The sequence below is a fragment of the Salvia miltiorrhiza genome, chromosome 8 (assembly GCF_028751815.1).
Source record: "Salvia miltiorrhiza cultivar Shanhuang (shh) chromosome 8, IMPLAD_Smil_shh, whole genome shotgun sequence".
Classification (NCBI taxonomy): domain Eukaryota; kingdom Viridiplantae; phylum Streptophyta; class Magnoliopsida; order Lamiales; family Lamiaceae; genus Salvia; species Salvia miltiorrhiza.
Window position 1 is genome coordinate 56,866,374 of NC_080394.1, and position 14,739 is coordinate 56,881,112.

The 14,739-nt window shown below is 32.7% G+C and overlaps 1 protein-coding gene across 1 annotated transcript; it reads right to left on the reverse strand.

The window, feature by feature from the left end:
• Positions 1-2,943: 2,943 nt before the first annotated feature.
• LOC130999416 (putative pentatricopeptide repeat-containing protein At1g12700, mitochondrial) lies at positions 2,944-4,950 on the reverse strand. The gene has a single exon (XM_057924934.1). The coding sequence runs from the start codon at positions 4,862-4,864 to the stop codon at positions 3,029-3,031; it is 1,836 nt and encodes a 611-aa protein (XP_057780917.1). The 5' UTR covers positions 4,865-4,950; the 3' UTR covers positions 2,944-3,028.
• Positions 4,951-14,739: the final 9,789 nt, after the last annotated feature.

Below are 14,739 nucleotides of genomic sequence, written 5' to 3' on the forward strand. Positions count from 1 at the left end.
CATAGCAGCTAGGGTTGTCGATCGGTTCGGGTTCGGTTACCCGTACCCGAATTTTCGGTTACCCGAATCCGAAATTGTCAAATTTCAATAACCGTTCCCGAACCGTTTTAGAAGTTCGGTTACCCAATACCCGCTTCGGTTAACCAATTGGGTTATTTGGGTATTCGAAATACCCATTTAAAAAATAAAATTCAAATAATTTTTGCTCTATCTGCTCTAAAAGAAATTAAAAATATATAATATATATGTAAATTTACAAATATATAATATATAGTTACAAATATATAATATATTTGTAAATATATTATAATATATATGTAAATTATTTGTACATTTACAAATATAATATATTTGTAAATATATAACACATTTGTAAATATATAATATATATTATATATATAATATATTTGTAAATTTACCAATATATATTATAAATTTACAAATTTATAATATATTTGTAAATATATAATATATATGTAAATTTACAAATATATAATATATATGTAAATTTACATATATATTATATATTTACAAATATATTTATATATTAATTTACAAATATATAATATATTATATATGATATATTGATGATATATATATTAAATAATTAATAAAATAATTTTCGGTTATTCGGTTAACCCGATCGGTTTTTCGGGTTAACCGATAACCGAAATTTCCAAAAAAACAATAACCGAAACCGATCCATTACCCGAAATTTTCGGTTATTGGATACCCAAACCCGGGAATTTCGGTTCGGTTAATTGGATACCCAAAACCCGATAACCATTTAGACAGCCCTAATAGCAGCTAAATCATTCACTATCTCTTTTCCAAAGTTTGTCATTCTTGATTGATGATTGAAGAAGATTTGGCTTAGCATTATTTATAGTAGGAAGAACATTAATACATTTTGATTTCAAATTTATAATAAATGTTAGTTCATCTACTCAAAATCTTGTATTGTGTAGATTGTGCAAAAATTTACACATTATGATGTTTACCCTTTTCATGATGAGACTATCTCACATGTAATTCAACATCACATGAATAAATGGTAATCCACAATATCAAAAAATCAATCATTCATGGGAATCCAACATTCAAAATTCAATCTTTGACACATATATATGCAAATTCTTGTACACATTCAATCGTAATCACTCCAAAAACCACTATTCCAAAACATAAAAAATGACTTTCTTGTTCGAATTCCGACCAAAAACAGAATTGGAGCTCCAATTCCAAGCTGCGTAATAGCTAAAGTCCCTATGTTTTCTAAAGAGTTCAAAGTCACCTTTTGCAGTATTTTGAATCGTGTTAAATTCAACACGTCAAATAAAGTCCCATTCTCATCAGCCTTGAGTTGTGAAGGAGCTTAAGATAGATATCCCAAAATTCAAATGCATGTAAAGATTTATTAGAGGTACCTCAGTTTCTGAGTTGCTGAGGCGGGAGGGATATTCGTGATGCCTGCCTCCCTCATCCTCCAAACACACGTCGAATTGTGGTTGACCAATCTACAAAACAGATATAACAATAAGCAAGGAAAATGGTTCCTACTTCCCCACCACATTGAACATTTTCTCATTTTTCTGATGGGACTGATCGTCGGGGAGATTTTCAGCTGTCACAGTTCGTATGTATACCTGGAGCTCCTCTTTTTCTTTCTCGGTGAAGGGATGCTTGCGTTTCACCTTCTTCAATGTGAAGTCTTTCAAGATTGCAAAATGAATACTCATAGTTAAACTGTAAATTTAGTTCTCCAAAGCTGCCAAGAAGAATTCTGACATATTTCCCAGAAATTTAGTGAACTGTTTTGGTATGAAATTTGAATCCAAGTACACAAATTCCAATTCCATAGAAGAATACAGCAACTGTGGAATTTAAGAAATTAGAAGAGATATAAATATACTTTCACCTTAGTTCTCGTAAAATAATTCAACTTCTAACACAACATAACACCTATCTAGAATAGAGATCCTTTGGTACGAGTTTCTTAATCATATAAAATAAAACACTATCTCTACCTTCCCTTACCACAGTTATCTAGAATGGAGAAATTCCTATAAACATGTACATGATAACAATCTACACCAATCAATTGATTTTGCTGTTAGTTTTCACATTCCAATTGCAAGTTTCTACTTGTTTTTTTCCCCCTAATAGTAATTCCTATTCAGACACATTCTTGAAAAGCTCTACTTGTTCATCAAATTTTCCATAAACTAACAGCAGATGAATCACAAGTCCACTAAAAAAACCAATTCTCGACATTCCTTTTTTATATATATATATATATATAAAGAATCACAGGCACCAACTAATGCTATACACACTCCATATGAATGAAAATAGAATGATACAAGTAGTGGCAGAAAAAACCAAGATGAATAATAAAAAATTTGAAAGAAATATGAGGATCAATGGAACCCCCTGGAGCCTCTGGACTGATAGAGGTCCTTGTGATGCTTGTGTTTCACCTTCTTCCCATCACTGCCGTCCTTGTCTCTTTCTTCCATGTATGGACGGCAGCTTATTTCTCAGTATTTACAGTGTTGCAAGATGTGGGTTTAAGTTGGAAAGGGGGGGAATCCAGTGCTCATCTAATCTCAAAATCAACTTGTTTTCAGATGCAGTTAAAATCACTAGTTTTGTAAGATTTCCAAAGAGACTTTCCCTCACAACCCCTTCCAACTTGTTGCCACCAATACGAAGTCTTTCAAGATTGCAAAATCAATTCTCATAGTTAATCTATCAATGGATTGGAAAGCTGATTAAACTGTAAATTTAGTTCTTCCAAAGCTTCAAAGAAGAATTCTGACATATTTCCCAGAAATCTATTCAAGGACAAGGACTATGTTCGTATTTTGCACAAGTTAGTAAACTGATTTGGTATGAAACTGAATTCCAATTCCATAGAAGAATACAGCCAACCAGGAAATGTGTAATTCAAGAAATTAGAAGTGATATAAATATACTTTCACCTTAGTTCTGGTAATATAATTCAACTTCTAACACAACATTACACCTATCTAGAAAAGAGGTCCTTTGGTACAAATTTCTTAATCTTATCAAATAGAACACTATCTCTACCTTCCCTTACCATAGGTTCAATCAACATCGAAAAAGTAGTTTCGTCAAGTGTGAAACCCCTTGCATCCATCTCTTCCAACAGTGGCATTGCATCATGTATCTTGTTCCTTTTGAGAAGACCTTGAACAAAAACATTGTATGTCACACGATCAGGCAAGCAACCGTTGTTAGCCATTTCCATCATCAAATCCTTTGCCTCCTCTATTTGCCCATCTTGGCAAAGTGCACCGATAAGGACTGTATATGTTACGGCATTAGGCTGCATACCTTTGGATGGAAGCTCGTTGAATAGATCCTTTGCTTGTGTGACTTTATTGTCATTGCATAATCCCTCAATAAGGATAGTATAAGTCACAATGTTTGGAATGATGCCTTTATCTTCCATGGTATGCAACATCGAAAATGCATCAACAATACGATGAGCTCCGCACAAACCATCCAGCAAGACATTGTAAGTCTTTATATTTGGAGACACTTGTAGAGCTTCCATCTCTTTCAAAAGCTTCAAGCCGTCTTCACATTTGCCTTCACGAAATAAGGCCTCTAGCATTATGGTATAAGAAACCACATTGCACTTTAACCTTTTATAGGGAATTATGAAAAAAAGACGTGAAACTTCATCGATTTGCCCCTTTTTGCAATACCCGTTCATCAAGCTATTGTAGCTTATGATATCGGGCTTCATTCCCGAATTCATTGCCAATTGGAAAATGCGTCTGGCTTCGTCCATTTTTCCTTGCATACAGTACCCATTTATCAATGCATTGTATGTGACAATGTTCGGCCGAACATCAATATCCTCCATACATACCAACATATGTTCGGCCTCTTCCACCTTTCCATCTCTGCACCAAGCAGTCACAAAGATATTACCTGTCACCACATCAGGGCAGACCTTATCAGCACTCATCTTCTTCAAAACGTCTTCAGCCTCGTCCATTCTTCTCCTATTGCACAACCCCTCAATTATTGAACTGTATGTCACAACATCGGGTGAAATCCCCTTATCACCCAAAGTGGAGAAGAGTTGGAGAGCTTCATCCACCTTTCCTTCCTTGCATAGACCATCAATGACTATGTTGTAAGCATAGACATCGGGTTTGCAGCTCCCTTTTCCTTTTTCCAACGAGCAGAGCAAATCAATCGCTTGGAGAATATCTCCATCTTTGCATAACCCATTAATTATAGTATTATACGTATACTCATCGGGCTCGCACAGTTGGTAGGCCGACAGCTTCCCCAACAATTTAGCTGCCTCTGGGATCCTTCCAACAAACAGAAGGCCTTTCACGAGAGTGTTGAATGTTACCACAGTAGGCTCGAACCCACGCTTGAAAAAACTGCCTAAGATCGCAAACCCAAAATCAGGCCTTTTGAGTCGGCAATAGCAATCAATCGCAATACTCAACGTGTAGTGATTTACAGGAGCATCCCTTTGAAGCATTTTGTCGAACAGATGAAGTGCAGCAGAGTATTGTTTCAGCTTCACCACAGCACTCAGCAATCTCGAGAAAAGCTTAACAGAAGGAAGCGGCTCCGTTCTCATCATATCCCGAAATAGAGCGACGGCATCATCAGGCTTACGTATAGATTCAAAATCAAATCTGGGATAGGCGGAGAAGTGTCTCATTTGGCAGCTGGCATTATCAAAATGAAAACTGGGTAGAAGAAATGATTGATAATGTGGAGAAGCGATGGCAAAAGTGGAGAATTTAGATGACGAATTTGACAAAATTCTAGGCAGAAACATGGCGGCGTGGTTCGAGCTCATTCTTGGGATAGTTTTGTAGGATTTGAGATGTGAAAGCTGAAGAATTGGGGAAGGTCGCTGTTGAAGAAGGAAAGATCGGGTTTTGTGAGAAGAAAGGTAAAGTAGAACTGGTTATTCCGATTAATGGTGAGCCGTTAGATTTTGTTGATCGAATCTCGGCCGTTGAAAGAGTAATCGCGTTTGGTTATTGAGGAAAACGCATTTCATGCAGTATTTTGTAATTTATGTTGTTATCTTCCAAAAGCATCTCTCAATTTCCTCCTACTGGATTTTTCGGATTAAGTAATCAGATTTAGCTCCTCTAGAAATATGATTATAACTGTCATAATTAATTTTTGAGTTTGGCTCAAATTAGGACTTGAATTTATATATAAATATATTTTTTGTGCTCGAATTTATCTCAAACTTTTAAGAAAACTAACATTTGCATCCGTGCAATGCACGGAAAAATATTTTTTATTTTTATATTTATATAAATTTAAGACTAATTTAATTATTATACTTATAAATATAATAAAATTAATTTTAATTGAATATATTTCAATTGAATATTGAAAAATAAAAAAGAATTCACAATTATAAACTTTGATATTATGAAAAACAAAAATAAAAAATTGTTGTAAATATATATAAAATATATATTTCCCTATTAAATGACTTAACTCTAAACTCTAACCCTAGCTTTGTATCTCCTATAAATAGAGGCATTTAGTCCTCATAATAAGACGCTCCTGCAGATTTATTTTCTTTACGCTCTCTAAGCTATTCTCTCTTCTTCTCATCTTCTCTCTACTTTTAACACTATGCCATGGGAAAGAATTGTGTCTTTGCGAGGAGGTAATTTATAAATTGATTATGTTGAATAATCGTAATTCGACGAAATATATGATGCGAGAATTCGATCGGTTTGATTCATATTTTCTGTGAGTTAATGTACATCAATTTTTAAAGGTTTTCAATGTTGCTTTTGAAATTTTTGTGAAATGAGATAACTGGAATTGAAACTTGTGCCCCCTTATGTTCATTAGTGTGTCTTCTGTAAACAATGCGATTATTTATTACAAAATCCATTTTTCTATTATAATTATGAAAATTGAAAGGCTCTATAAATGATATATAGCTTTGATATAGAAATTGGGGAACTGGAACCTTTTCGTTTTCTTTTATGCCACTAATTAAATATCAAAAGTATAAACCTTGCAATGCTTTATTAATTACTTTTTCTGTAATTCGGTATGAGCCTTAAATTGAGAGCAATTGAAATTGCAATTGTGTATGTACTTTTAGATTATTTTTTTTATGTTCGATTGATTGTTAATGCATTAAGCTAATTACGTGAATTCTGATTAAAGAAATTGATTCAATATATTCAATTCTTATTCCTTGCTGATACATGGATAATGATTGATGTCATATATTCCTTTATTGAGACTCATTAAATGATATATATTCATCTGTTTATCCTAGTAATTCTCTAATCTGTTTACATGAAAATTTGGATATTATATAAAATTGTCCGTAATGATTTATATAATATGTTGCATTATTAATATATTATATTGTTTCCTGAAGAAACAATAATACATTAATTTGCAATATTTTGTGTACTATATATACACAATCAAAGTTGTATATTGCATCAATTAATATGTTATATTATTTCCCGAAGAAACATGAATTTATAATTTTTAATAATCTTGAAGATGATTACGTTGAAGTTCTTGATGAAACACAACGATATCCTCCCGATGAGCAATATTTGAATTGATTTATTAATACAATCCCCGAAGGATTGCTTTATCTAATTAATTCATCATTGTGGAATGAATTTATGATTCTTAATAATCTTGAAGATTATTAAAAATAAATTGTTGAAGTTCTTGAAATATAATATGTTCTCAATGAACACGTGAGATAAAGTTAATATTTCAGAAGAATATTAAAATATTAAGAATGAGGGTAGGAACAATCTTGCAAAACAATTACGAACAATCTTGCAGAGCAATGGTGCTGATAACGTGTTGAAAGTAGAGAGCAGAGGAGAAGAAGAGAGAACAGCGTAGAGAGCGTAAAGAGAATATATCTGTAGGAGCCACTTATTATGGGGACTAAATGCCTCTATTTATAGGAGATACAAAGCTAGGGTTAGGGTTTAGGGTTAAATACCCTAAACCCTAACCCTAGCTTTGCCCTAAACCCTAACCCTAGCTTTGTATAGTATCTCCTATAAATAGAGGCATTTAGTCCCCATAATAAGTGGCTCCTACAGATATATTCTCTTTACGCTCTCTACGCTGTTCTCTCTTCTTCTCCTCTGCTCTCTACTTTCAACACGTTATCAGCACCATTGCTCTGCAAGATTGTTCGTAATTGTTTTGCAAGATTGTTCCTACCCTCATTCTTGATTGTTTGCTCTAGGAAAGAATCTTGTTTTCCCTGTAAGGTACTACTCTATTCCTAAATTTATTAATTACATGAAATTATTTGGATTTTTTTTTCGATCTGTATAATATTAGTACAACAATTCTTGATAGGCGTCAACGATGATAATATCTAAATGATAATGATTTTATTTGACGCGTAATTTATATTTTTATTTGGAACAGTGATTTTATATTAACTTTGTCAGATTGAGTGTTTCAAAGTGATTTTTGTTTGTTATAAATGGGCTGTGAATAGTTTGATCTAGGAAAATATCGATCCTGATATTCGTTTTCATGTTAATCTCATAAATTGTTTTCATGTAAATCTCATAAATGGTTGGGTCACTATTAGGGACGGATCTAAGAATTTAATTAGGACCGGGCGAGATTTCATCGGATGTTTTTAATGAATTTTTAGTAAAGAAAACAGATCGGGCGACCGCCGAGATTTCATCAAAATATATACATATATATAGGTAATAAAAAAAAAATTTGACCGGGTGACCGCCGAGGCTGCCCGGCCTCTAGATCCGTCTCTGGTCACTATTGTTTTCACGTTAATAAATTGTTAAGAAGAATTTTGATAAATTGCTTAATTCTCGTTGGATTAATTATGTTATATTCACGCATTATGAACTAGAAGTTCAACAAATTATTATTGACTGCCAAATGAGTATATTATATATATGTCATATTGCACCACAAATAATTGAAGTCCACGAAGGACGAAATTGATTTAATTCTTATTGACGCCAGAAGTGTAAACGACCTATTATATTGGTGCTCAAGATAAAATAGAGTCAGGGGTTTTTTTAGGACAATAACTTAGGCCGATTTGAAAATTAGGACAAAAATTTTGGGGCTTGTAAAAATAGGACACTAACTAATAAGTATTGCGTCCGCAGGACAATTCTGGCCCATTATCTAATTTTCGGGCTTAAGCTTATAGACCAATCACGTGAAAGCTTACCTGGAATCCTAATAATCAACCTTTTAACTTACTAATCCCATGTCATTAAAAATAAAAATAAAGAACTTGCCACCTAATCACCCACCATTCCTTTTTGGCTCAAGAATATATAATTTTATTTATGAAAACACATTTCCTACGGAAAAAGTGGAACTTACGAAACAAATGAAGAAAACAAAAGATCATGAAGCCATTAATGATCTAAATTCTAAAGGACCGATTGACTCAGATTGATAAAGAATTGATTGAAATCCCTTTCGATATTATTGTGTCTGCTGCTACAATATTAGAGAGTTTTGGGATGAGACTTACTCCATTGAAGCCATTACTGCGATTTCGGCGATATTAGAGAGTTTTGGGATGAGGCTTCACATTGATTTTCAATTTACGGAAATGGAACAAGTAGAGAGGCTACAAGAAATATAGTGCGACAAGAGTGTCTAAGAAGCAACAATCTTCGTCTATCCTATTGAGGCCAAAACATTTAAGGCCTTCTGAACTTTTACTAGTTTCATTTTATTGCGGAAGCTTGCTGGTCGACAAGCTTGGTGATGGGGCAGTTTCTAACATAGAGCAGGTCGTTGGGCTTGATGGTGGCTACACTGCGCCCATCCCTCATTAGAGACAGTTCAAATCTTCATTTTTTTGGGAAAAATTCAATAGCTACCTTTCTTATTGTGTTTATGAGTAGCATCATAGTTAAATTGGAAGCAAATTTGTTTGTGCTTAAATTAGACTACGAATGTTGCAAAGTTTATAGCAATGAGAAATTTTATTGAATACTTATTAGTTAGTGTCCTATTTTTACAAGCCCGAAAATTTTTGTCCTAATTTTCAAATCGACCTAAGTTATTGTCCTAAAAAACCCTCTGACTCAGATAAAATATCCGCGGATTACAAAATCAAATAAAGAACTCAAATAATTCCGAAACTTCATGAAGAAGATCGTCACGAAGACGATAATCCCAATACATTTTGCACGTGCACTAAATTATCGTAATATTGGGATTACGAAACAACTAGACCAAATATTATGGGAAATGGTGAAAATTTAGTTTTACTAAAGTTGCCATGAACTTTGTGAATACATGAGAATCGTATAATAGAAAAAAATTATAGTTGTCGACAACAACTTTTGCCTCAACAAATTGTTAGTTCAACTTGAAATTATTTGGATCCAAAACAAATTATATTAGTGTGCCAGAAGCACTGAAAAATATAGAAGTAAGCAATGAGGTATAGTCGAACTCGCTAAATAAAAATAATTAAGCGAGGTTAGTAGCTCAAGGGATTGAGATTCCCAAATATATTCTCATGTTATAAATGACATTATGTTTCGTTATTTATATAACATTTTATGGCAGTAATCATTGATATAAATATCAAATTTATGGACATTATAACTGTATTATTATATAGGTCTTTAAAATATAAATATATATGTGAAAGTTCGTAAATAACTAAGTGAATTCTTTCCGGAGAAAGAATATTTATGAATACTCAAAATACTTGAGGAAGTTAACTTATATCTAAAGATGAGTTTTGAAAAACTTAGTTAAAACTAAGTATTGTCTCGGCTTGTAGATCGAGCATATTCCCGATGGAGTATTTCAAACCAATCGACTATATTTTATATGTATTAGTCGACCTACCCAAAAAAGATTTTGAATAATATCACATATGTTTAGCTACCAAATTATTATCTTACCACTTGAAGTAGATAAGGAGTCATCTAGACCAAAAGTAAATAACAAAGTTATTTAGGACCCGAAGTTCTTATTTGTGTGCTATTGGAGCACTACTTTTATCATGCATGATATACAATTTGCAGTTAACTTGCTAGCAAGATTTAATGTTTCTCTAAGAAGGAGAATTTTAAATGATATTAACCATGCTATTGGTTATATTCAAAGCAAATTACAATTGGTCTATGTTATGAAAGAAATAAAAATTCAAAATTGGTGGATGATGTTGATATTTTATTTAATTTCGAAAATTATATTGAACACATTCAAGATTGTTATCTTGAGGGGGAGCAAGATCTTTTAAATAGTTTCGAAAATTAGATTTTGAAGGTCAATGGCCCTGAAGGCCAAATGGTTGTACTCTTTTTCCTTTACTAAGTTTTTTCTTACGAGGTTTTCTTAGTTAAGGTTTTAACGAGGCAACTAGTATAATATATGAGTAAATATACGTCTTGTATTTTTTTTCCTCTACCGAATTTTTCCCATTGAGTTTTTACGGAGATGTTTTTTAACAAGGCATGAACATCTAAACTCTAACATCAAATGAGGAGTTTTCTTTGAAGTCAAATTGCACACAACTCAAATGATACATGAAGTTCGATCAAGCGATAAATTGGTGGACTTATTCACAAAGGCATTACCAACATCAACTTTCAGGAAACTAGTACACAAGATCGACATGCATCGACTCAAAGATATACAATGATCATTTTCAGGGAGAGCAACTGTACTTTTTTTCCTTAGACTAGGTTTTTGTTCCATTGAATTTTTCCTAGCAAGGTTTTAATGAGGCAGCATATTTTTAGGGTTAGTCATTTAAGGGGGAGTGTTGTAAATATATATAAAATATATATTTCCCTATTAAATGACTTAACCTTAAACCCTAACTCTAGCTTTGTATCTCTATTTAACCCTAGCTTTGTATCTCCTATAAATAGAGGCATTTAGTCCTCATAATAAGACACTCCTGCAGATTTATTCTCTTTACGCTCTCTACGCTATTCTCTCTTCTTCTCCTCTTCTCTCTACTTTCAACAAAAATAAGTTAAAAAAATTAAAAATAAAATACTAATTAAAAAGAATTAAAAATATATTTATTTAAAAAAGATGAGAGAGGAGAGAGAATATTATAAAACTTTAATATTTAAACAAATTTAATTCTTACATTTTAAATCAAATATTTTCATAAAATTTATCATATTAAAGATCTTATCGTGATCTTTAATTTGATATGCATATTGAATATTTTATAATTAATCGAATTTCACAATTTTGGAAATAAATGTAACAACAAATAAGAAGTTAAAGAAAATAAAAAGAAAAAGAAAAATTTATAGTTTAAATATAAACCTTCAATTTTATTATAACTACAAAATTGCAACACAATTTTAAAATTAATTTGAAATTGATTTCAAATTGAAAACTCCTATTTTAATATAGTGTAGAATAGATGTGAAATTAAAGCTTGAACTCACTTCGTTCGTTAAATAATGAAATTCCAATAAAATATTATGATATCATAATTTAGATAACTAGTCTCATTTACAATTTCTTTAAACAATCAAATTTCGATCAAATTTTCTCAAATGAAAATTAAAAGGTTAACGGAAAAAATGGTCTTTTAATTGCCCTTTTAATAGATGTTTGGCCCATTTTGATATGATAAACCCAATAACACCATGGCTCGTTGGAGGGCCTCGAGCTGTGCTCTAACGACCTCGGCTCATTAACAAAAAAAAGTTGGAGAGAGAAAGGGTCGTCCATGGTGGATAGAAATAAAAAAACAAGAGGAATATTTTGAGAAAAATGGGAGACAAAATCTTGGGTACACTTGGGTGTACCGTAATATACGGGTTGACTCGTATCTAGAATAGTATTATTTATATCGGTTGGGTCAGGATATGTGTTCAAATCAGGATACGGGTCAAAGTTTAAGTGAATGTATAATTCGATTGTACGGTATACTCGAGTGTACTCAAAACCACCTCAAATGGAGATATGGATGCGGCAGAGGTGGGATGGTCTACTATATAAACATTTGTGATTACTAGTACTATATTTTTTAAGCACTACTTTCTTATCAAATTAAGAGCATCCAGCCATCCACATCCATGTACTCAATTCCCCTTACTCGAGTAAGGCAAAGATCGAGTAAGTTGATATGGAGTGGCCCTTACTCGAGGCTAACTTGAAAAAACGAGTAAGACTCAATCTTGTTTATAAATGGCGCGTGCAATGCACACGCTTATTAAAAAAATTGATTTTTTGAAATACCATTCGACCGTTACCTTTTTCCTTTTTTTTTTTTTTTTTTTTCCTTTTCCTCCATTATTCATTTGACCATTTTTTTTCTCTCATTCGATGAGTACACGCCACAAAGAATGCCCTCAAGAGAGAGACCTAAAACGATTGAATCTTGTTCATGAAGACCTCCGACATGACACCGAAGCAGCTAGAAATCCACAAGGAACGAGTGGCGGCGATTCTAGCTCGGCAAAGGGGTAATGAAAATTAGCTAGTTTTTTTTATGTAATTTTTAATTATGTTTTTAGTTTTTTAATGTAATTTTTAGGTTTTTTAAATTAATAAAATTTTAATTTGAAATAATTGTGTTATTTAAGTTTGTGTAATTTAAATTAAATGAAAAATATAAAAATCAAAACTAATGAGAATGAGTCTCCCCAATGTGGGATACTTACTCATAAGTGGTTCCCCACTCCATTGAGTAAGAAGTTTACTCAAAGAGATGTGGATGCTCTAATACACAAGTCGAGTGAACTTCATACTTTCCTAATTTAGTAATATCTCCTAATTTAATATGAACTAGCACGCCCATCTGTGCTATTCACAACAAACATCAAAATTAAACAACATATTTAAATGAATATTAAATATAATTAAAATATAAATAAATGTAAAATATATTTTAGAAATAAAATAAATACACCAATTTCTCAACAAAATTTCTAATTTTTAAAACGTAAATTTTCAATTTTGTATAAACAATAATGATAATTATAGTTATTAAATAATTTTAAGTTATTTGATAATGAAAATTAACATTACACATTATTAATATAGAGTATTACATGTAATAATAATAAATAAATAAATATTTTTATCCACAAAAATAAATAAAAAGTTGTAAAATTTTAATGAAGAGATAAAATAAAATATTTTAATTTTTTTATAACTTATTCGTTTTCAATTTATTTTTGATGATTTGTATGTCATATTAAATATTTTGTCACGAACTTATATACTATGCATTTTAAATATTTATTCATAAATTAAATTTGACGATGTTTAGAAAAGAATTAAATTATACTCCCTCCGTCCCTGAAATAAGTTCCTCTTTTTCCATTTTGGGACGTCCCCCAAATAAGTTCCTCTTTCTTTCTTTCTATTTTTGGACAACTACCCCACCACTAATAATACTTTATTTATTCTTACTTTTTACTTTTTCACCACTCCCAATACTAATTATAACACTTTTTCACATTTTCACCACTCTCAATACTAATTACTCCCTCCGTCCCAATAATGAAGACACACTTCATTTGGGCACGGAGGTTAAGGTGGGATAGATTAGGGAATAAAGTCTTACTGATTTCTTTTAATTTTATTTAAATGTCTACTGCCGCCGCCCACCACTACACCGTCGACCACCACCACCACCGACCACCTCCGACAACACCACCAAAACAGTAAGAGCAAAATCGACGGCAGAAATCGAATCCAGAAATGCAGAAACCGAATCGAATCCAGAAATGCAGAAAATTAAAACCATGAAAATCGAATCCAGAAATCGAAACAACACAAAAAATCGAATTATGAAAATCGAAACAACACAACCAGAAATCAAATCTAGAAATCGAAACTAACACAGCTAGAAATTTCGAATCCATGAAGGAGAAGAGAGAGATCTGCCAATTTTGTTCTTTGATTCCCAAATTTGAACCATGAGAATGGCGGCGGAGATGAAGGGTTTCAGAAGGACGGTGGTTGTTCTGCATATATGAGAGATCTATGCTGAATGTTCTGCAATTGGGGGCTGAATGTTGAAGGGGAACTTGGGGATCTAGGTTTTTGGGAGAAGGAGAAATGATTGGGGATTATGCGATGGTTGCTGCCATCGGAGAGATAGAGAGATGACGGAGCTGTGTGGTGGTGGTTCGGCAGCACAGGGTGACGGCATTGATGGACGAAATCGACGCTGCAGAGTTCCGAGACGAGCGGCATTATGGACGAAATCGACGCCGCAGAGTTCCGTCAAGATCAACCTTCTTCCTTCGACGAAATCGACATCTCTGTCGTCTCTCTTCGCCGGAGAGGGGATGAACTGGCGGCGCTGTTCGCCGGAGAGGGGAGAACATTCCAGAGAGAGATGGGGCTGAAATGAGGGAGGCGGATGGTTTGTTTCCTTCTATTAGGGCTTTTATTAGGTATTTATATGATAATTAAGGTTAAGTTAATTAGAATTTGTTAAGCCCTAATTCTTTCCATATTTAGAAATGTGTCTTTATTATTGGGACAACCCATTAAGGAAAGTGTGTCTTTATTATTGGGACGGAGGGAGTATAACATATTTTTCTTCATTATCAATACATTTTACCATTTTCCTTAAAACCCGTGCCGTCCCCAAAGAGGAACTTATTTTGGGGACGGAGGGAGTATAAACATAAAGATAAAAAATAATGAAAAAAAAATTGATAAGAGAAGAGAGAGAAAAAAAAA